We start from the raw sequence: 22,694 nt of genomic DNA, 5'->3' as shown, positions 1-22,694 counted from the left end.
ATTGTTTTTCTTTTTTTTTTTTTAAAGATTTTATTTGAGAGAGAGAGAGACAGTGAGAGAGAGCACGAGCGAGGAGAAGGTCAGAGAGAGAAGCAGACTCCCCGTGGAGCTAGGAGCCCGATGTGGGACTCGATCCCAGGACTCCAGGATCATGACCTGAGCCAAAGGTAGTTGTCCAACCAACTGAGCCACCCAGTCGTCCCTGTTTTTTTTTTTTTTTTAAGATTTTTACTTATTTATTTGACAGAGAGAGAGAGATCACAAGTGGGCAGAGCGGCAGGCAGAGAGAGAGGGAAAGCAAGCTCCCTGCTGAGCAGAGAGCCTGATGCGGGGCTCAATCCCAGGACCCTGAGATCATGACCTGGGCCAAAGGCAGAGGCTTAACCCACTGAGCCATCCAGGCACCCCAATGTTTTTTTTTTTTTTAAGTCATCTCTACACCCAATGTGGGGCTCAAACTTGTGATCCCAAGATACGAAGTCACGTGCCGTCTACCCACTGGGTCAGCTGGGTGCCTGCACCTCACCTTACCTTATACTTCCTGTACTTGTTGCCACTGCTCTGGAGTCCTGCTAACTAGGATCAACAGCAGGAATTTCTTAAATGAAATGATGGAATTGAAATAATTTTCCGTGTTCGAATACAAAGCTGTAACCATTTTAAGCCTGTGACAAAATTTCGTTTTACACATTTATGCTGAGCAACTGAAGCACAGAAAAGGAGATCCCTGCTTGCGACTTGCCCCGCTGTCACATCTGCAATTTGAGCCGTCTGTCCCTGCGACTGACTTATGGACGAGTACAAGGGAGCACCACTTAGGAACCAGTGGTTTGAAAGCAAAGAGGAAGTTCAAGGGAATTAGATGATTCCTCTTAACATATTCCAGTGAAATGCAGTCATCAGCCCTACTGCGATTTGTTAAGATTTCAGCAGCCCGGGGCGCCTGGGTGGTTCAGTCTTTAAGTGTCTGCCTTCCGCCCAGGTCATGATCCCAGGGTCCTGGCATCATGCCCCACTTCTGCTTCTCCCTCCCCCACTCCTCCTGCTTGTGTTCCCTCTCTTGCTGTCTCTGTCAAATAAATAAAATCTTAAAAAAAAGATTTCAGCAGCCCTGGGAGCTACCTGGCTCCTGTACACCCTAACCGTTAGGTAACTAGACCAGCACACAGCTGCAGGCTCAGCTTTCCATCTTAACAAAAAGTCCACTTGCAGTGGTGGCATCTCCGAGTCGTAACTGTCTCAGCTGCAAAGGAGCAGACACACAGCACCATATCCATTATTTTTAATGTCCAGCGTTTATAATACGAGGGCCAGAGCGCTCTCCCCACCTCAAGTTTATAAGTTTTCGATTGGCTTGTGAGGCCAGTAGGGATACTTCTTCTTGTCTAATTTGGTTTCTGGGAAGGCTTCATTCAGGTCCTCAATGGTCATCTGATCAAACGGAATTATGTTCCTTAGCTTCTCCAGCTGCAAAGAGGGGGATTTTGTTAAGGTAAACGGGGCCACAGAGATGCAAAAAAGAATCCGAGGTAGGTTACTGCCACTAGGTGACAGATGTGTGGCCATGAGGGAGAGAAAACATCTTACAAGCAAAGGCCAAGGCTGATCCTTACCTGTTTTTCGTATTCCACAATCCTGGCCTTTGAGAGAGACAAAAACTCAGCACAACTTTTCACCTTAAAGAGAAGAGAGACATTCTGTTTTGAAACCAAGTTGTAGTGTCCTGACCCTGAGGCTCCCAAAACAGAAATCCCAGAGCCCACCTGGCTTTCCCACTCTGTATGGAGAACACGGGGCTGCGCTGATGCCTGGGGGGGGTCCTTGCTTTGTGAGGCACACGACAGCTTTTCCTGAATTCACAAAGAGCCCCCTACAGGAGAGCTAGCTAATGATAGCAGAACCAGGGTTCATCATTCATCAGCAAGTTACTCATCGAGACAACCTACGAGATGCCTGTGTTTCACAGGGGCCGGTTAGTGAATGTCAGGACAAGCCGCCTGACCACCTAGCCAGACTTCCCTTTGGTGGAGCCACCTGGCTTCCCACATTTGGCTTTCAGACTTTCAAGCAAATGGTTAGGTGTCTGAATACTACCTTGGATAATGTCCCTACCCAATTCTAACTCCTTGTTTTTAACAGCATTGTTGAAGTTTAAGTGGCCTACAATAAGATACAAATACTGAAAAAATGCTACTGGAGAAGTTCTGATGTATGTATCCACCTGTGAAACCATCACCACCATCAAGACAGTGAACAAATTTATCAGCCCCCTGACTCCCATTCCCAGCCAACTACTCAAGCACTGCCGCCATAGATTACTTGCATTTTCTAGAGTTTTATTTTATTACTCCTTTTAATTCCCTCTCCATTAACCTAACTTCTAAGAAATACAGAGCCATTAGGAAATACAGTTTTAGAATAAAGAATAGTCTCAACTACTTACATCTTCTTTCTCTTCAGCGTCCACCTGAACAGTGTATTTATCCTCTGGTACAGGAATCTTCAGGGCATTGAACTACAAACACAGGAACGGTTGTTATTAATGTATCTGGGAGTCCAAAGAAAGGGCTCCAAGACCCCCATCCTTACAGATAAAAATACACTCTCTATCCCGAGAGGAAACCAGCATGCATCTGAAGTGTTGCAGTGAAAAGAATATTAGCCTGAGAACAGGAGCTGAACGTTCTTAGTCCTGTCACTAACTAGACAATTCTTTATTACCATGAATTCCAGTTTCTTCGTCTGAAAAGGACAGGTGGAACAGAGGACCTAAAAAATGGCCTCCTAGAAACTTGTACTTCTGAAGAAACGGATTTCTCTTTCAAATGAAACCCTAATGGACTACGTTTATATAATGGTGACGAAGACAGGTCTCCTTAGAAGACTGCTTGGCCCCCTGGCCCCAGCACAGAGCACTATACCAGGCACAGAGTAGGCCTTCGAGAAGCCATGTGTCCAATGAATAAATAAATAGTGGATGCTGAGGTTTAACATGTAAATGTCAGAGGAGGCTAGGTGGACGAGAAATTCAGCCAAAAGACAGAGTCAAAAGTGAGAAGAGAAAGGAAGAAAACAGTGAAAGGGTAGAAAAGATGTAAGGGAGACAGGTGAGGGGCTAAAAAAACAACTGAGGAAGTGTTGGAATGGAAACACTTAAATCCACAGCCCTCTGCCTCCCTGATTAATAACGTACTAGACTGTTTCTTTGGATAGGAAACTTGCTAAGTGAAGACCCTGAATTCTCTGCACATATTTACCATATATCTACACCCATCTTTCCCGAACTTCCTTTGGGCTCGGACTGCTAACAGCACCCTTGTTTCCATGCTGTCATCCTGCATCTCTAACCAGCTACTGTTCTGCTCCGCACTCGCAAGCCACACTATGAGACCAGTGCTTTAGCTGCCTGAGTCTCACCTTCTTCTCAAAGTCATCTACCAAGCCAGCCTTCGCCACATTGGCCTTATAGTAAGCCCAGTCGATAGCAGGGGGTTTCTCAGGGAGAGTAGCCAACCTGCTCACATGGAAAAGCAGAAGTTAAAATTGGTCTATGAGCAACAGAAAATTCACACAGTACGTTCCTTATTCCTATGGCCTAGAGTTCTCATCATAGTTTTCTCTAGGAGAGAGATCATAAGAATGCCAAAAAACTACTTTCATTTGGAAACATGCATGCTTTAAAAAAAAAAAAAAATTATTTATTTATTTATTTTAGAGAGAGCATCTTCAAGTAGGGAGAGGAGCAGAGGGAGAGAATCTCAAGCAGACTCCCTGCTGAGCACAGACCTGACCTGGAACTCTTGAAATCATGACCTGAGCCAAAACCAAGAGTCGGAAGCTTAACTGACTGAGCCACCCAGGCACCCCTATGTGTGGATTTCCATATAGCAGAAGAACATCAGAAACTGGTATGTAGGGGCGCCTGGGTGGCTCAGTGGGTTAAAGCCTCTGCCTCTGGCTCAGGTCATGATCCCAGGGTCCTGGGATCGAGCCCTGCATTGGGCTCTCTGCTCAGTGGGGAGCCTGCTTCGTCCTCTCTCTCTGCCTGCCTCTCTGCTTACTTGTGATTTCTGTCAAATAAATAAATAAAATCTTAAAAAAAAACAAAAACAAAACAAAAACAGGAATTGGTATGTAATTCCAAATCACTGTTTTGCTTCCACACTTAGTAGCAAGTTAAGCAGGTCCCTCTTCGAATGGTACTGACTTGGAGGTAAGCATCTCATTCCAAGATTTCAGGGAGTTAGCAATGGCCTTCTGGTTTCGGGGTATGATCTCCCCAAAAGCTACCCAATCAATGGTTTTTAGAGCAAGTTTTCGCCCAGCCATCTTGAGATCCTGCAAAATAAAACAGGTCAGATCAAAACAGGGCTTTTACGGAGAATCCTTTAAAAGGCACCTTAGAAACATGCAAACCTTTAAGAAATAGATCAGCATCCTGACAGCTTGAGGAGTACCTTTATCAACTAAAGGAATCAGGATTACTAAAAAAGGATAGTTTAGCTTTTCAAATTCAAGGCATGCAACAACCTGGCATATAGCTACATCATTTCCTCCAAGATTGTCCCCCTCTATTCCCCAACTCCTACTCATCCTTAAAAAGCCCAGTTTTCTAGGGGCGCCTGGGTGGCTCAGTGGGTTAAGCCGCTGCCTTCGGCTCAGGTCATGATCTCGGAGTCCTGGGATCGAGTCCCGCATCGGGCTCTCTGCTCAGCAGGGAGCCTGCTTCCTCCTGTCTCTCTGCCTGCCTCTCGGCCTGCTTGTGATCTCTCTGTCAAATAAATAAATAAAATCTTTAAAAAAAAAAAGCCCAGTTTTCTAGTGTCTGCTCTTCTTGTACCTTTGGAAATATCGCTAAATTAATACGCACTGCATAAAAGCAATCATTTAAATACACTTCCATTCCGACTGCATGCATTTTATTCAGGTGCTCCAGGGCACAGAACTTAACACATACACAAGTTTCAACAGAGCTTAAATAGAGCAGATCCTAGGTCAGAATTTCCTCACCTCGAAAATGGGGATAATACCAGCCCTGCTGACCCTCAAAGGCTGTTAAAAGACCAGTGAAACTGTGCACATCAATCTGCCGTCGTTTTACCAAGTTGAAGGAGCTCTCTACTCCCTCCCTATCTGACCAGTAATACCTGCACCTTCCCGTTCAGATCTGATTATCCCCTGCAGCACTAGCACATACCCCATGCATTCTACTAAGACCCTTAACAGAGGTTTTCAATATATGTTTGAATGTGAGAGAACATGTCAAGTGGTTACAGCCTTTTTTTTTTTTAAACTAAGAATATGGGGAAATAGTCAAACTACCTTCAAGACCCGTGCCAGGGGCGCCTGGGTGGCTCAGTGGGTTAAGCCTCTGCCTTCGGCTCAGGTCATGATCTCAGGGTCCTGGGATCGAGCCCCACATCGGGCTCTCTGCACAGCGGGGAGCCTGCTTCCTCCTCTCTCTCTCTCTGCCTGCCTCTCTGCCTACTTGTGATCTCTCTCTCTCTCTGTTGAATAAATAAATTTTAAAAAAAAATCTTAAAAAAAAAAAAGACCGGTGCCAGACATCAGGAGGAAGACTGAAATGCCAAAGGCCTTTCTTTGCAAACTATGGGGTGGAGCACAGGGGAGCTGCAAGAAATCCTCCCCAGGATCTTAAAAAGAACTGGTCCAACACCTGTCTCTTGCTTTCCTTCCGTCTCAGCAATAGCTTGTTTCCAGGCGTGGAGGTGATGGGCAGGTGACTTTTACTTTAAGTAATCTCAACACCCAGCGCGGGTTTCAAACTTGCAACCCAGAGATCAAGAGTCCCACGTTCCACCGAATGAGCCAGCCAGGCACCCCTGCAGGTGACTTTTAAAGACACCAAAGAAATAAAGGCCCTTACAGAGACTTTCCCAAGCACCAGGGCAGGGAGGCTTCCTAAATGATGGGATTTTTGTCCTTTGTATGTTGCTGAATCCCCAGCGCTGGGGGCGGACCCAACGAGACGACGCGGGTGGAAGCACCTCGGTCAGAGGCGGCGGGGGTCACAGCCCAGCGACCTCGCGCGGGGGAGGGGAGAGGAAGGAAGCGCCGAGCAGAGCGGCGGCGGCGGCAGAAGCTACACCCGGGCGCTCTGCCGGCAGGCCAACCACAAAGCCCGGCCTCCTCGTCAGGGGTGCGACAAGGGTCGCCACGAGGTCTGGAGGGGGCAAAACAGGGCAGTCCGCCGACATCGGGCCCGGCGTACCCAAACCCCACTCACCTTCACCGACCCCGGCCGCCCAGAGTCCACAGCAGCAAGGAACGGAACTGGATCACCGGAAAGCCTCCCTGAGCCAACCCCAAAGCTGAAGGGGCGGGCCTTGCTTCGCAGGGCAGCCCGTAGAAATGGAGGCTGGTTCCGGAAGTCCCGCCCCCAAGGGCGGGTGCAGCACCTCCCCCTCACGGGTCCCCGGACGCTGGTTGGGGGCGCTCCCGTCCCTCTCCCCCGGCCCCACCCCCGCCGATGGGCCGGCCCGGCTCTCCCTGCCGAGAGATGGGCCGGCCCGGCGGCGCGCGGGCAGCGGCGGCGGCGGCGGCCCAAGATGGCGGAGCTGCAGCTGGACCCGGCGATGGCGGGGCTGGGAGGGGGTGGCGGAAGCGGGCTGGGCGATGGGGGCGGACCGGGCCGCGGGTCCCCCAGCCCTCGCCCCGTCGGCCCCACGCCCCGGGGGCACGGCCGCCCGCCTGCCGCTGCCGCGCCGCCGCTGGAGCCGGGTCCCGGACCGCCAGAGCGGGCAGGGGGCGGCGGTGCGGCCCGCTGGGTCCGACTGAACGTGGGCGGCACCTACTTCGTGACCACCAGACAGACACTAGGCCGGGAGCCCAAGTCTTCCTGTGTCGCCTCTGCTGCCAGGAGGACCCGGAGCTGGACTCGGACAAGGTGCGCCCCGCCCTCGGGCGCGCCCCCGGCCATCGAACCCCCTTCGTGCCTCCTAGCTCGTCCCCAGATTCCTGCGACACGCTCCCCACAAGCGGGCTTTTCGGGCCGGAACCCCCTCCTAACCCCTCCCCCGCCAGGCTGGCCCCGGCGGCTATTCTCCCCCATCCTCAGTCGCACTCCGGCTTTCTCTCTGACCCCGCCCTTCGCTCTCAGCGACTCATTGCCCACACAGTGCCCACCCGCACCCACGAGAACCCACTCCACACCCCTTCTCCGTATTCCTCTCTCTGCCTCTCTCATAACCAGCCCCTCGGATCTGCATGAGTTTTCCCTTGGCTCCTCGTCAGCCCCTCACTGCCTGTGCCAGATGCGTCCAGAACTGGGTCAGGGTGAGCGGAGGCATCTTTGTAGCTTTCTCAGACTTCCTCTTGGACCCCTCTGCCAAGTTGGGTGAAAGCCTGGGTCTGACAGCTGCAGGAAGTGCTTCTCGTGATAGCACACTTCTTTTCCTGTGGTCCTGGGCCCTGAGCTCGCATCTGGTAACAGTCACTGTTCTAGGAGCATGTTAGAGCTCAGACACATGCCTTGGAAAGAGATTACCAGTTGCCAGTGCAAACCCAAGCCAACTGGTTAAGGCCATCGGGAAATGCAAACTGAAGAATGCTGTTGAGCAAGATGCATGGCTCCCAACCAGAAGTTGAGAGGTGACGAGACACTTCCAACCCATTTCCAGTTTGAAGTGTTGTTTATTCGCTTTACACATTGATCATTTAGTAAGGCGTTGACCATAGCTTACCCCACCTTCCATATAGCACTCAGCCAGTTACATTGAAATAGAGTTAGGTTTGGGTAAAGGTTGGCTGTTTTATTTATTCACCATCTACCTCTTCTCTAATCTCAGATCGATAGAAACCTGTCCTGCCCTAACTTTAGAGAAATTCCAAAACCTTTGCTTGTAAAGGAATTATTTTTATCTACCCTAAATCTCTCTTTTTGCAATAGAAGCCAGTTTCTTCTTGTTCCTTTTACTGTAAAGATGAGTAGGATTAAAGCTGCTCAGCGCCAAGTCCCGGCGGTGCCAAGCTTCCTCCGGGCACAGAACTGGGGTGTGTGAGTTACAGCTGGCAATGCAGACTCCCACTGATGCTGGCCTTGAGCTCAGGATTATTGCCAACTATACAGAGGTTTTCTTAGAATTAGGAATGTGATTTGGGGGCAGTAGAGCAGTCAGAATGTCCATCTCAAGCAGAGATTTAATAATCAAACTATGGCATTTTCTTCCCCTTACTTTATAACAGCTATCCCATAGAAGAATGGTGGTAATTGTGTCCCAGTAAAGATTTTAGAAGTTCACGTAAACGCCTGGATGTGGGACTAGGCATCTGTAACACCCCCCCTGAAAGGCTCTCAGAGTACAAGATACATAGAGCTAGCCTTGCCAGTAGTTTGTGATAAGCAACATGTAGCAACGCTTGCCCTCTCACTAAAGAATTGTGACAGAGAGGCTGAAACCTTGCCCGGACTAGTCTGAAATCTCCAGAGTGAGACCTTTGTGTTTGGTTGGCAGGACGAGACAGGGGCCTATCTGATTGACAGAGATCCTACCTACTTTGGTCCTATCCTAAACTACCTCCGCCATGGGAAACTCATCATTACGAAGGAGCTGGCGGAAGAAGGTAAGAACAACGTTTGAACTGGGCATTTTCAACATTTGGGCTCTATCTTTAAAGCAGTTTCACAGTTTGAATTTTTTTTTTTAAAGATTTTTATTTGACAGAGACAGACAACGTGAGAGAAGGAACACAAGCAGGGGGAAGGGGGAGTGGGAGAGGGAGAAGCAGGCTTTCCTCTGAGTGGGGAACCCGATGCAGGGGCTCGATCCCAGGACCCCGGGATCCTGACCTGAGCCGAAGGCAGACGCTTAATGACTGAGCCCCCCGCCCCAGGCGCTCCCAAATTTGAATATTTTTTTTTGGAGATTTTCATCGAGCTCATGTGCAGGTGTAGTAAAGGTTTATGGAAGTGAGCAGGGAGTCTCTAGTTACCTAGTCTTATCTGAGGAGGTCTTGCTTAAGGGGTCCCCACTGGGCTCTGTTCAGCCTCCTTAATGAGAAGGAAAAGAGATAGCTCAGTTTTACAGATAGCTTCGGGAACATTCTCCAAACCTGCAGAATTGTCAGAAACCCTTTTTACTTTTACTTATGAGCTCGTAAGCAGTGACGGTCCGTAGCCCGGAGCATCACATCTCTGACATTAATAATTTATTTTTTTCAATTTTACTTGCAGCTATAAAACATAATAAAGGCTTGGCCTCATTTCTTTTAAGACTGGTCTCATGCTTCCTTGTAAATTTCTGCAGCTGACCTGATTCGTTCTCCAGTCCGCTGTCAGGTGTGTCATCGGCTGCCTCATCTTTTCGGTTTGTAGGCCATCTGGACTCTTAAGTGCGTCTAGAATCTTTCTAAAAGGCTTGCCGTGGTCTCACCAAAGGCATTCAGTAGCAGATTGGGGCCTGTCCCTAAGTCCAGGGCACCCTGACCTAGAAGCTTTAGCTCTGAGTAAGAAAGCTGTAATGGCCATGCTAATTAATGAAGTGGCCGCAGAACACATCGGTTTCAACTGGTAAGAAGAGGACTCGTTTGCTCGCTCTTTCTTTCTTTAACATTTCAGAAGCATGCAGAAATAATGGGAATAGTACCATAAATTCCGTGCACCCACCGTCCAGCTTTAATAATCACTACCTCACGGATAATCTCGTTTCTTGAAAAGAGGAGTCTTCAGCATCTTTTCTGAAGTCTTTAAAAAAATTGTTTTCTAGGGGCACCTGGGTGGCTCAGTAGGTTAAGCCTCTGCCTTCGGCTCAGGTCATGATCCCAGGGTCCTGGGATCGAGCCCCGCATCGGGCTCTCTGCTTGGGAGGGAGCCTGCTTCCCCCTCTCTCTCTGCCTGCCTCACTGCCTACTTGTGATCTCTGTCAGTCAAATGAATGAATAAAATCTTTTTTTTTTAATGTAATAACTTTTTTTTTTTAAAGATTTTATTTATTTGTCAGAGAGAGAGGAGAGCGAGCGAGCACAGGCAGACAGAATGGCAGAGGCAGAGGGCGAAGCAGGCTCCCCGCCAAGCAAGGAGCCCGATGTGGGACTCGATCCCAGGACGCTGGGATCATGACCTGAGCCGAAGGCAGCTGCTCAACCAACTGAGCCACCCAGGCGTCCCAATATAATAACTTTTTTTTAAAGATTTTATTTATTTATTTGATAGAGAGAGATCACAAGTAGGCAAAGAGGCAGGGAGAGAGAGTGAGAGGGAAGCAGGCTCCCTGCTGAGCAGAGAGCCCAACGTGGGACTCGATCCCAGGACCCTGGAATCACGACCCGAGCTGAAGGCAGCGGCTTAACCCGCTGAGCCACCCAGGTGCCCTAAATGAATAAAATCTTTTAAAAAAAAATTGTTTTCTATTGAAATATTTTCAAACTTAGAGGAAAGGGCCAGCACAGCACAGAGAACTCCCAGATTCATCAATTTTTTAGCATTTTTTTGATCATGCTTGTGTTATCATCCATTCTCTCTCCCCACTCCTATCCTTCCTTCCTTCCCCACCACAGTTTTTACTTCTGAACTATTTAGATTAAGTCACAGATTCACCCATTAATTCTTCACCTGTATTTCCCAAGAACAAGGGTACAGTATAGTTATCGAGTTCAGGAAATTTAATATTAATAAATATTTCTATCTACAGCTTATACTCTAATTTTATCAGTTGCTCCAATAATGTTTTTTATAGCAAATGTTTTGTCTGATACCAGATCACACATCCCACTTGGTTGTCCTGTCCAAGGTCTTTGATTTTATTTAGCACGGCATTCTTTCAGTAACTGCCTTTTATGTTCAAATAATAAGCATCCTATTAAATGTGGTCCACATTAATTTATACACACTCACCCCTGGTCATTTTTAGGACAGACTGGGTAAGCATTGCAAGCTCAGGAGTTCTCCAATGTGACCAGTTCCAGGAAATAAGTGACATATGGGAAAGGTGTCCTGCAGCTAATGGGCAGGTGCAGGGAGAGGCGAGGAGCGTGCCAAGTGGGAAACTGCAGGGGTGAAACAGAATGAACAGAGGAGCCCCAGAGCTTGACTCACTCACTTTGGGTAGAAGGAAATGGGTACACCCTAAACAGCAAAGAAACATTTCCCAGCCTGAAGGAGAGAGACCACGCTTCCATTTGAGAAAAGCAGTTCTTGGGGCGCCTGAGTGGCTCAGTGGGTTAAGCCTCTGCCTTTGGCTTGGGTCATGGTCTCAGGGTCCTAGGATTGAGCCCCGTATCGGGCTTTCTGCTCAGAGGGGGGCCTGCTTACACCCCCGCCCCCGTCTCTTCCTGCCTCTCTGCCTACTTGGGGTGTCTCTCTCTCTCTCTCTCTGTCAAATAAATAAATAAATCTTTAAAAAAAAGAAAGAAAGAAAAATGCAGTTCTTAGCAAGCATGCAAACTTCAGCTCTTGCTGTTTTCTGGGGAATGCACACATATCTCTAACTACAGTTTGGTCCTTGGCCTAGGTGTTCTGGAAGAAGCGGAGTTTTACAACATTGCATCTCTTGTGCGGCTGGTTAAGGAACGGATACGGGACAATGAGAACAGAACTTCTCAGGTAATGGGTTTTGAACTCTTTTTTTTTTTTTCCAGATTTTATTTATTTATTAATTTGAGAGAGTGAAAGTATGAGGGGGGAAGGTCAGAGGGAGAGGGAGACTCCGGCTCTATCCCCTGACTCCAGGATCATGACCTGAGCCAGAGGCAGTCGCTCAACCAACTGAGCCACCCAGGCACCCTTTTTTTCTTTTTTTTAAAATAAGATTTTATTTTTAATCTCTTCACCCAGCATGGGGCTCAAACTCAGAACCCCAAGATCAAGAGTGCCAGGTGCCCCATGGGTTTTGAACTATTAAAGGGAGAAGGTCTCCATGGCTCTTTGTTGCTGTGTCTGGGTGGGATTTGAAAAGGGTCACGTGCTGTCAGGCAAGAGCTACCGCTCCCCTTAAAGCTGGAGGTCCGTGTGGAACACAGTCCGTGCTCCAGACAGACAGCGCATTCGCCACCGGGCTTGTTCAGAACAAGGAAACAGCAGAAGACGTAACAAAACAAAACAGCCCTCCTGTCCCTTTAAGAGATCGAGAGGTTGTGGCTGCTCACGCACACGTTTGGCAGCAAGTCCATGGCACTTGAGGTCCCTAACCTTGTTCTCCAAGGCAGAGTATCTGCTCCCTCCACGTAAGGGCCCAGCAAGCTCTTGCTTCCACCTGTTGGCCACTATTAGGACCAGCCTTTTTAAAAGTGTGATCACGTCCCATTCAGCTCCCGATGGCCACATGAAACCAGTCTCGTGCTCTAGACTTTAGGAGCTGCTTGTGAATAATGCTTCCGAGGAAATAATCTCAGGCTTTCCTGTTAATTATGAAGTCTGGGTTTTTATATTAACTCAGTAGACAGAATAACAACAACAAAACCCACACAATTTGCCACCAGTTTGAGAAGACAGTAAGGCACACACCGCCTATTTCACACCATTTCACCGAGCACATGTCATAAGTGGCCCTTGAGATTCTCTGGCTCCTAGGAGAGGGTCTGTGCCCTCTAGAAGCTTGAAGTCTAGCGGGGAAAACAGACGTTCCCTTTCCTGTATAGGCTCTATTTTAAGAAGGTGCAGCTGTAGTGACAGAGGGCAGCCTTGGACTCCACTGTGACCATCTGTCTTGTAGCCTGAGTTGCCTCTTATCCCATCAGCTCCCAGTGATGGATGCTTTCCTGAGATCCAGTCTATTGCAGTGTAGAATTTTCCCATGATTCAGAAGGCAATGTTTCTTTTCAAAAGTCAGAACAAAACAAAAAGTAAAAAATAGTTCCTCTCTATGTTCTATCTTAGACTTCATATATCCAAATTTTCTGGGTTTTGTTTTTTTGTTTTGTTTTGTTTTTTTGGCTCTAAATGGAGTCATCTGATGGGGGAACTGACATCTATGACAAAAAATGACCTTTCTTCAGTTTATCTGTAGTAGTTTGCAAAGGCGGAAAGAAGAGCTTACTTGGTTTTCTTCCTTCTAGCCAATGTCTGAAAACCTTTCTAATGTTCAAAAATGAATTTATAATTGGTTTGCAATTTACCATATGAAATATCTAATGGCCTCAATCTTGTCGCCATCTCGGATTATAACGTACGTGGCATCTTTCTCTATTGTAGATACTTAATAGCTAGACGTTCTGGAAACTTAGCTTTGTCCTCAATTTTCCACATTCCGAAAAAACTTTTGATTGCTTAGTGTAAATTTTGATGGTACCATGAATTATGTAATTTGAAGCCATTCAGCCCTGAATGTTCTCAGTTCTTTGCCATTAGCTAAGTCCTTGAGAGCATTGTAAGATTTGTTTGATGACAGCGATTAAGTTAATTAGTCCTTTAGGTTCTGAAGGCTTGTAGATATAGACCCAGTTGGAAGCTTTTTTGTTCGAGGGATGGCAAGGCCTTTTTGATGCTAATTGATCTTTCCATCTGTCCTTTTTATTTAGTGAAACTCTGAGCAGTGGATTTGATGTTGTTCAAAAACACCCTCTTTTGCATGTATCACAGCTCTAAGGCAAAATTGGCCATGTGTGTATTTTTGTGGCTTTCCCTTCAAACACGTTATCTCCTTTAACTTGCTGATTTTTTTCTTAAGATTTTATTTTTAAGTAATCTGTACACCCAGCATGGGGCTGGAACCAACAACCCCAAGCCACACGCTCCTTCCACTTCCAGCCAGGGGCCCCTAACTTGTCTCTATTTCAGGGAGACACACATGACCGGGATTCAGGCAGAGCCCAAGATATGGGCGTCCCACCCCACCTTTTAGTGACGTCTCATTTCTCTATTAGTGGCTGCTACTACTCTGCTACTTTGCTGTCTCTGACATTTTTTGTTACGTCATTAATCTTAGTGCATTTGAGAACACCTGTGGTTTACTTTGGAAGAGAAAAATAAAGAGGTAACGTCTTAAATACCTTGGGCTTTGATAGTTGGGGCTAGATCTTTTGTGATACTCTGAGTTTTAGAACATAAAACACTTGGTTGTTTCCAAAATGTGTGCTCAGAGATCATTGAAATCTTCCTGAGATTTGCTCTACATTTTAGGTGGAGGGAATGTTTTTCTTGGTGCCTCGTGTAATAATAGTTGCGTTCGGTCCAGAGGGGGAGACCATGAAAGAAAGAGCTCAGCATTGTTGGCAGACCAGCCCGGGCGCTGGTGCTGCCTCCATCCCAACAAGCACCGCCTGACTCAGGCAAGACACACCAGTGTCCCGCAGAAGACGGGAGCAGAGGGGGACCCCACTCTGGGCTTGGAGCACTCCCTAATCTGGAGCTGCTTTTGTTGACCCAGTATTTCCCCAGCAGCGGGTTCTTCCAAACAAATTTTCCAGAGAACTGAAGCCCAGTCATCCTTTTGAAAAAGCACCAAAGCCAAATTTCCATTATTCTTAAGGAAACCGTCTGTATTTTCTTTCTTTCTTTCTTTCTTTCTTTCTTTCTTTCTTTCTTTCTTTCTTTCTTTCTTTCTTTTTTAAAGATTTTATTTATTTATTTGACAGAGATCACAAGTGGGCAGAGAGGCAGGCGGGGTAGGGGCGGGGGGGGGGGGGAGCAGGCCCCCTGCTGAGCAGAGAGCCCAATGTGGGACTCGATCCCAGGACCCTGAGATCATGACCTGAGCAGAAGGCAGAGGCTTAACCCATTGAGCCACGCAGGCGCACCACCCACCCCCCGCCCCAGTCCATATTTTCTTGAAATCCCAAGAACATAACCAATCCCTCCGTGACGGAGCATCATTGTTCTCAGCTTCCGTTGCTGTTTGTGCTCTAACAAATGCGTCATGTCCTTCGGACAGGCAGTGGATGTGCAGCTGTTGGACCCAACACTGAATGGTCCAAAATTGACAAACGCTGCATCTTCCTGTGAGCCTCCAGTCGTCCTTGTGTGAACAGGAGCTCTCATCTGGGGAGCATGCCTCCCTGCAGCAACCCTTGCCCTCACCTGACTTTGGCTTTTTTTTTTTTTTTTTTAAAGATTGATTGATTTGAAAGAGAGACACACAGAACAGAGGGAGAGTGAGAGAGAGAAGCAGACTCCCCACTGAGCAGAGAACCCGACATGGGGTTTGATCCCAGGACCTGAGCCAAAGGCAGATGCTTAACTGACTGAGCCACCCAGGCGCCCCCCGACTTTCGCTCCTAAAGCTCACAGCCCAAGTCCTAAGGGAGGGGTTCACCTGTGGATTAAGCGTTAGGGGCCTTAGTGCCGCAACTTTGGGGCATCTAGCCTTTTCGCTTCTGGTTCTAACTTCTGTTCCAGAGTTGAGTGGGCTAACGAGTGACTTCTCTCTGAATCTGACACCAACTGGGTGTCTAGCAGTTCGTCCTCTCCTGAAACTAACTAGTGTGTAGTAACTATTTCTACAGGTTTCAGGGCTCAGGCCCCCGCTTCAGACGCCAGTGCCACATCCCAGATCCCCATGCTACCTGTACTTCTCTCCATTACGGCTACACAATGAAGGGTTCCCATGACATCCCCCTTTGGGTTCAGTAATTTACTAGACCAACCAGAACCCAGGAAGATGCTCTACTTACTATTACAGTTTGTCTCTAGGAGACAGAGGACAGCCAGATGGAGAAAGACTGGGGCGGGATCCGAGCGCAGGAGCCTTCGTGCCTGTGGAGTTGGGATGTACCACTTGGCCAGCACGTGCTTATGGTTGCCAACTTGGAAGCTCCCTGAACCTCAGTGTTCGAGGGTTTTTAAGGATGTTTCATTACGTACACATGACTAATTAGATTAAATCATTGGTCGTTGGTAATCGAATTCAGTCTTCAGCTCAGCCCCTCTCCCTCCCACCGAGGTCAGAGGTCAGCAAGTAGGACTGGACGTCCTAACCTTCTAATGGTGCTTGGTCTTTCTGGGAACCAGTCATTAGCACAAAAAAGATACTTTCATCCCTCAGGTAATTCCAAGGGTTTTAGGAGCTCTGTGCTAGGAACCAGGAACAAAGACCAAATACCCATTTTTTAGTATATACTTCCGTAACGGGAGTGCTACCATTTAATTCTGAAACACTTTCACTCTCAGGTACCATCAGCGGTGGGTAAGTGTTTTAAACATTGGTATATCCTGGGATCCTGTTCAATATATTATTCCCATAATAAGATTTCACTCTGAATAAACCAAAATGGTCTGCATTTTCAGGATGTATGTCAGATATGAACCAATTAAGATGATGAGGTGACTTTCTTGTCCAAAGTGATTTTACTCTATTTTCTACTCCGGGAAATGGCTGAAATCTAAGCACATAACTCATTTCTCTGAACTTCAGAAATACTGGACCCACTGATTCCATAGCCTTGGGCCTTTTTTTTTTTCTTTCTTTCCTTGGATAAGTTTTTATTGAAAAACGACATTGCTGCTTGTCAGAGGGGCTCGTGTGGGGCTGTCCAGAAAAAATGTCCAAGCAAGCTCCTTTTCAGTGATCAGTTTTGGGAAGAGCCACACCAGGGCAGCTGCAAACTGTCATGTCCTCGAGATTGTTCTTCACAGTCTGTTGTTGTCGCAGGGCCCCGTGAAGCACGTGTACAGAGTCCTGCAGTGCCAGGAGGAGGAGCTTACGCAGATGGTCTCCACTATGTCCGATGGGTGGAAATTTGAACAGGTATGTTTCCCAGGAGGCCCCGTGCCTCAAACCGTCGCCAGCCATAGGCAGCTCCTAACCTCAGGGCTCCGTCGGGCCAGGTGGGAACCTGTTCAGAAACGGAGGAAAGAGCCACTGGGTGTGGATGATGTGCTCAGTCACACCGGATGAGTTGGGAGACTTGAGAGTAGTATCATGTCTCCCAACTTCACATCCAAGTTTCAGTTTCATTGTGCTTGCTTAGGCCTGAAAGTGCCTCTCTGGGGTTTTTTCTTAAGTGCTCAGTTGACATTTTATAGAATAACTATGAAAAGAAGGCTAGGATTCAGCGATAGCCCTTCCTTTCCTCCCCCCGGGGTGAGAATGCTGCCGTTCCAAACATGTATGTAGTCCATCCTGAAGAGCATGGGCATGTGTGATGTGAAAGGAGTCAGGCGTGGTGAGAAGTGTGGCTTCGCCGTTCCCCATCAGTCTGTGCATTTCTGTTCCTTGAGCTTTGTGTCGTGGAGGAAGTATCCAGACAAAGCCACACAGTCAGTGTTGTACTGTTCCCTCCATTAGATGGCAGAATTGTTCAGCTCATCTGTTGCCTTCGCCATAGGGAGGCTGGGCGCGAGCAGAATGAACATGTTACTGAACAGAATGATCCTGTTACCGTTTTGTGGGGATCAGGCCTGTTTTTATGCAGACTTTTGAAGAGTCAGTTGAAGGGTCACCAGAAATGCACCTTCTCAACTAACTGCTGCTGGGCTGCTAAGAGCACTGTGTTGTAGATAGAATACACAGGTGTCTCCGCCTTCAGAGCTAACGCAGGATCCTTCCTCACACTTGCCCGTACTGCCGAGTCCATTCTGCCTGTGTATGTCGGCCTGATTCTTAGCCAGGTGGGGGCTGCAAGGTGTTGCCATACTTCCACCCCACAAGTATTTTCCCTGCTATGTGTGTTTTCTTTTTCAAGATTCTGTTTTTAAGTAATCTCCGTGCCCAACATGGGGCTGGAACGCAGGACCCCGAACTCAAGAGTTGCATGCTTCTCCTGCTAAGCCAACCAGACACCCCCTCCCTGGAATAAGTTTTAAGCAAAGAATGTTTTGGGTTTTGTTTTGGTTTTTTTAGATTTTTATTTATTTGACAGAGAGAGGCAGCAAGAGAGGGAATACAAGCAGGGGGAGTGGAGAGGGAAAAGTAGGCTTCCCTCTGAGTGGGGAGCCCAATGCGGGGCTTGATCCCCGGACTCTGGGATCATGACCTGAGCTGCAGGCGGTGGTGGCCCAGCAAAGAATATTATTAAAAAATAAGTATTCTCTTTTTTTTTTTTTTTTTTTTTTTTTTTTTAAGTTTATTTGAGAGAGAGCACAAGGGCAGGGTGAGGGCAGAGGGAGAAGCCCTACGGAGCAAGGAACCCGATTCGGGACTCAGTCCGGGGACCCTGGGATCATGACCTGAGCAGAAAGCAGATGCTTAACCAACTGAGCCACCCTGGTGCCCTTTTAAGCATTTTTATGAAACCGGCGAATAATTATGAACCTTTTTCTCATCTTGTTAATGTTTGGGGGGCAGACAAGGCATGCTAGTACAAACCCTATTATATAGATGAGGAAGTTAAAGCCCATTCATAGAGCGAATCAGTCATGTTCTTCTGACATGAGGCCCTCCATGCTTGCCCAGATGACCTTATCCTTTGGCTTCGTTTTTCCCTGAGCATGTGTATTGTCTATTTAGAGTTGAATCCTGAATTCAATTCGCTAAAAAGGTTAAAGGTCCCAGCAGCATATGGCTTATGATAACTCTTCAGTGATTCACTCAGTGCTTTCCAGAGCCTTCTGAGTACCAGTCTCCGGTCCAGGACTTCTGCCTGAGGATGAGCCAGCTCTGTGTAGGCGTTTGGCTGAAGCAAGTGTCCATTCTCATTCACACAAACATTCTCTTTCACCTCAGTGTTTGCTAGAAGGAGTGTGATCGTGGTAATCCTAGTTGCCGCCTTCCGGTTTGTTTCAAGTGCTTGGGTGGGGAGACAGTGGCAGCGCCCCTACTTTTCTTCTCTAGGGAAGGCTTATTGACGATGCGCTGGTGAGTCACTGAGATCCAGATGTGCCCTTGAGCCTGGATAGTCCCAGAAATGATCGTCCATGAGAGGCAGAACCACACAGTTGGGTCAGGAGGAGGGTTGGATGCGTGTGGCGCTTTGGTACCTGAAGGTGACTGTTCGCCATATTCTTGTCCTATCAGCTAATCAGCATCGGCTCTTCCTATAACTACGGAAATGAGGATCAGGCAGAATTCCTCTGTGTCGTCTCCAGAGAACTAAATAATTCTACCAATGGCATTGTCATAGAGCCCAGTGAAAAGGCAAAGGTAAGAAATGGTGTCACCAGAATTTTGTCTCTGACTCGTTTGTTCCCAGCCCCTTAGAGGGCTTTGCCTGAACCAATTGTTGGTTGAGGTTTCTTCCCTTTCCTTCCGAAGCTGGCTTTGCATTTTGCCTTCATTTTGGTTTTTGACTGTTACAATTTAAGTCAGGATTTATGGAGCCGTGGCTGAGGGTTTTAGTCAGGAAGCGCTTACTGAAATAGGGTGGACTCACACACCCTCTGTCCAGTCAGTGAAAAAAATCTTATTGCCACTAATTACAACAACGTGAGAATTCTGAATCTCAAAATTGGAAATTATTTTGTGTTTATTCTTTGAAACTGTTCTCTCCTTTTTGCTGCCTCAAGAGAAGAGGTATTTGGTTACCTCTGTGACCTCCTCATCTTGAGTCACTGGGAAATTGTGCAGTTACCTCACACGCTCTCCTAAGTCAGCAGCCCATGGTGCGTCTGAACCATTTTCTTTAGCATCAACAGCACTCGGGGCCCCACGGTGTCGAGCAAGTCTTTTACTACTGAAGTGCTTCAAGGGGGTCAGGGCCGCAGCCCTGCCTTGCCTCCTGGTTTACCAGGGATTGTCGTGCTGCTCGCAGGGGTCCAGCAGAAAGCAGCTGCGGGTCCCTTTTCCCGCAGCAGTCTGCTTAGCAGCCTCAGCCTCAAAGCAGGTCTGCTCCAGAGTCCAAGCCTCAGCCCTCTCCCCCGTCTTCCACTTGCAGATTCTTCAGGAGAGAGGATCTCGGATGTAAATTCCAGATCCTTAACCATCAGGAGAGCAACCCGGCAGAGCACCTCGTGACGTTTAATCTTGCTCCTGTACAGTAACCAACCGAGCTGCTGCAAAGCAAAGCTGAGCCTGGCCCCCCAGTGGAGAAGTGTTCTGGTCAAAACCAAAGGAACCCCTGCCCCCTCCCACAGGAACCTGAAGACAGACGCGACTCCCGGCTGCAGAATACCTTTTCAGAAACCTGCTTTTGTTTTCTTAGCCAGTGTCGTGACGAGTCTGATAACCGCAGCTGGGCCAGGTTCCCAGTTAGAGCCCTTAAGGGCACCTTGGGGAAGGGAAGAGGAAGGCCTGGCTCCTTGTACATGCCCGTACTTCAGGGAAGCCGCGGCAAATGAAGGAGGATCGTCCCTGAGCTGTGCCATGTTTTCGCCCGAGGGCCGCATTGGAAGCCGCTTTGAAACACTGTCTTTCCCCCCTTCTCTGCACCCCAGACTAATGCAGCAGATGCCAAGGACTGTAGCTTCAGTCTGTCAAGTTGAGTTTAGGTTTTGGATAAAGGACGGCATTGCCAGAATAACACCACCACCACCCCCCGTTCCTGTGAACAAAACCCCTTTGAGGAAGCGGGTGATGGGGTGTCCCTTGGTTATGGGTGGAGGTCGGGGATTGCTGCTCTGGGTTCGGGGCGCTTAGCCCCCACCATGTCCATCCCTGCCTCATTTGCCTCTAGCAGCGCAGACTCTCCAGTAGCTTACTTTCATCCCGAGAGGAGGTCTGAGGCAGGTGGCGTCCCGCACTCTGTTGCACAGACAGATGGGAGCGTCAGGTATCTGGTCTGTAGCCTTCGCTGGCCCATATTCCTTCTCTGACTTCTGAAACTGGACCGAAGATAAAAGGGACTTGGGATCCTCTGATGGCTTGGGATGGGGACAGCATTTCTTTGAAAGTCGCCAAATGTGTTACATTGTAGTATCCAAAAGTGTTATTTCTTCTGAGATTGTCTCTTGGAAATGCCTTGACTGAACATTTAGTATTTATTTGTGTCTCTTACTGATTTCTGACCATGCCTGGCAGGCGTATCCGTGCCCCCACATCATCCCCGGTAGAGCGTGTGTGTTTGCTGGGCGGGCCAAGGACCCCTCTCCCTACATCTCCGACCCCCCCGTTAGCATTGCTTCTTTCTTCGGAGAGCCAGGTCACGGAGAAAAAGCCCTCCTTCGGGCTGGGACCACAGAGCTCGTAGCTGGATCGTCTTGGTGAACAGTCATTGAATGCAAAGGGCCAGAGAATCCCTAGTTTTTCCCTAGATGACTTTCCTGGTATGGCAGATGGCCCAGAGAAGGGGAAGGTGCCATGGGACACTCCATCTGTAACGGCCACCCCCTGCCAGTCGCTCCTGGCTTCCTCCACAGATGAGGTTCTGTCCCCTCCACAGCTCAGCTACTTCCTAGGTGGGTCTGGCGCTGCGATTTTTGGAAGTGACTTACAGGCTGTGCCAAATATCTTTTGAGCTTGTGACACGTGCCCATGTGCAGATGGCGTAACTGTTCTTCAGGATTCTCACTTTGACCTTATCTGTGTGTAAAGCAGGATAGAAATGTGTGCCCAGGGGTGTCTGCTGATACGGGAGCGTGCTTGTGGACGTCAGCACCTCAGAACTCTGGCCTGTGCCCACGATTGCTACAGCTAGAAAATGTTACAGGAACTTCTACCTACAGTAAAAGCAGTCACCTTTGAAAAAGGTCAGAGATATCCTGTCATCTTTCAGGAAAAAAAATAAAATAATAAGATTTGAATGTGTCAAGGAAAAGCTGCTCTGACCAGAATAGGACAGAGGACTTTGGAAGAGGCACTCTTTGGCCAATTCAAAAAAGTAAAATTTGACTCAAAGGAGGGAAAGCAGCTTCATTTGGGGCCAGGAGCCCGGTCAGATTTGCTTTCCCAGGGCATTTCCCTGGCGGTCGGCCCATGCTTCCAAGCCTGCTCGAAGGGGTGAAGCCAGGTGGACCAGAAGGCAGAGGAGAGCAAGCCCGTCCGAAACGACCATTTCTCTTCTCAGAGTCCCACAGTGGATCCTGCGGAGAGACTGCTGGGCGCCGTACTCAGCAGAGAAACCAAGAGCAGTGACATTGCCGCTCTCCTGCGGGGCTGGCTTTCGTGAGGATCCCTCCTCGTGGCATCCTAATGACAGTTGCTCCAGTACTCCTGAAGCTGAGGACGATTCATTTCTTGAGGTTTCTGGAAAAGTATCTCCCCCTACCCTTTAGAACCGAGTCAGTATTTTTTCCTGAAAGCCTTCTCCCCCCTCCTGGGAGAGTCCGGCTGATGACTTCGGAGAGAGGTCTGGCCATCCGTTTGGGGGTGTCACATGGCCAGTGACCCACATTCTCTCCAACTGCCCAGGGCTGCCGGGTGGGGAGTGTCTTCCTTCTTCGTTCTGTGCCCAGGCGCAGCTCTCGAAGCAGCCTGGCTTCTCCCAGGAGACGCCATCATCGCGCGCTTCTGTCTTTCCCTCAGAACCTGCTTTCTTCTTGGCCGTGCGGCGTGGCCCAACCTCCTCTAGAGCGACTTCGTTTCTGCAGTCTTAACTGGTCTCAGGGGTGTCAGCGAGGTGTAGGGGAGGAAGGGACAGAGATGCTGGGGGGAGGGGGTGGGTCGGGCCGAGAGGACACCCACACCCTCCAGCATGGCCTTTGACCCAGAGGTTAGGGACCATGCCTGTCACTTGTGGGTGCCGTTTGTTACTGTTTGTGTATTTGAATAAAGTCTGAAATGCTGTGACCTTTTTTTTTTTTTTTTTGTCAATAAAGACATGAAACAAACTTTGCATCTTGGGTTTCCCATCACTCCCGATGATCCTCAAGCTGTTTTTAGGAGATGAATTTGACTACCAGGGCCTCTTACAAAGTCCTCATTTCTCTTGTTGCTGAAGCCGCCTGAGGGGGTGTTGGGCCTTCTTCCTCCTCAGGACCAGGAGAGAGGGAG

The 22,694-nt window shown here is 48.4% G+C and overlaps 2 protein-coding genes across 2 annotated transcripts; one reads left to right on the top strand and one right to left on the bottom strand.

Annotated features, from left to right (window-relative positions):
• Positions 1-1,266: 1,266 nt before the first annotated feature.
• Positions 1,267-6,411, bottom strand: ATP5PD (ATP synthase peripheral stalk subunit d). Its single transcript, XM_047707323.1, has 6 exons — positions 6,248-6,411; positions 4,208-4,338; positions 3,418-3,514; positions 2,444-2,515; positions 1,614-1,676; positions 1,267-1,467 (listed from the first exon to the last, which is right to left on the bottom strand). The coding sequence occupies exons 2-6, from the start codon at positions 4,327-4,329 to the stop codon at positions 1,336-1,338; spliced, it is 486 nt and encodes a 161-aa protein (XP_047563279.1). The 5' UTR covers positions 4,330-4,338; positions 6,248-6,411; the 3' UTR covers positions 1,267-1,335.
• Positions 6,412-6,517: 106 nt separating this feature from the next.
• KCTD2 (potassium channel tetramerization domain containing 2) lies at positions 6,518-22,531 on the top strand. Its single transcript, XM_047707310.1, is given in 7 exon segments — positions 6,518-6,852; positions 6,855-6,907; positions 8,475-8,583; positions 11,469-11,560; positions 16,542-16,637; positions 18,846-18,971; positions 19,702-22,531. Coding segments are annotated over 7 exon segments (789 nt in total). The 5' UTR covers positions 6,518-6,569; the 3' UTR covers positions 19,732-22,531.
• Positions 22,532-22,694: the final 163 nt, after the last annotated feature.

This window comes from Lutra lutra, chromosome 16 (genome assembly GCF_902655055.1).
Source record: "Lutra lutra chromosome 16, mLutLut1.2, whole genome shotgun sequence".
Taxonomy (NCBI): domain Eukaryota; kingdom Metazoa; phylum Chordata; class Mammalia; order Carnivora; family Mustelidae; genus Lutra; species Lutra lutra.
This window is presented reverse-complemented; position numbering and strand designations above follow the sequence as displayed.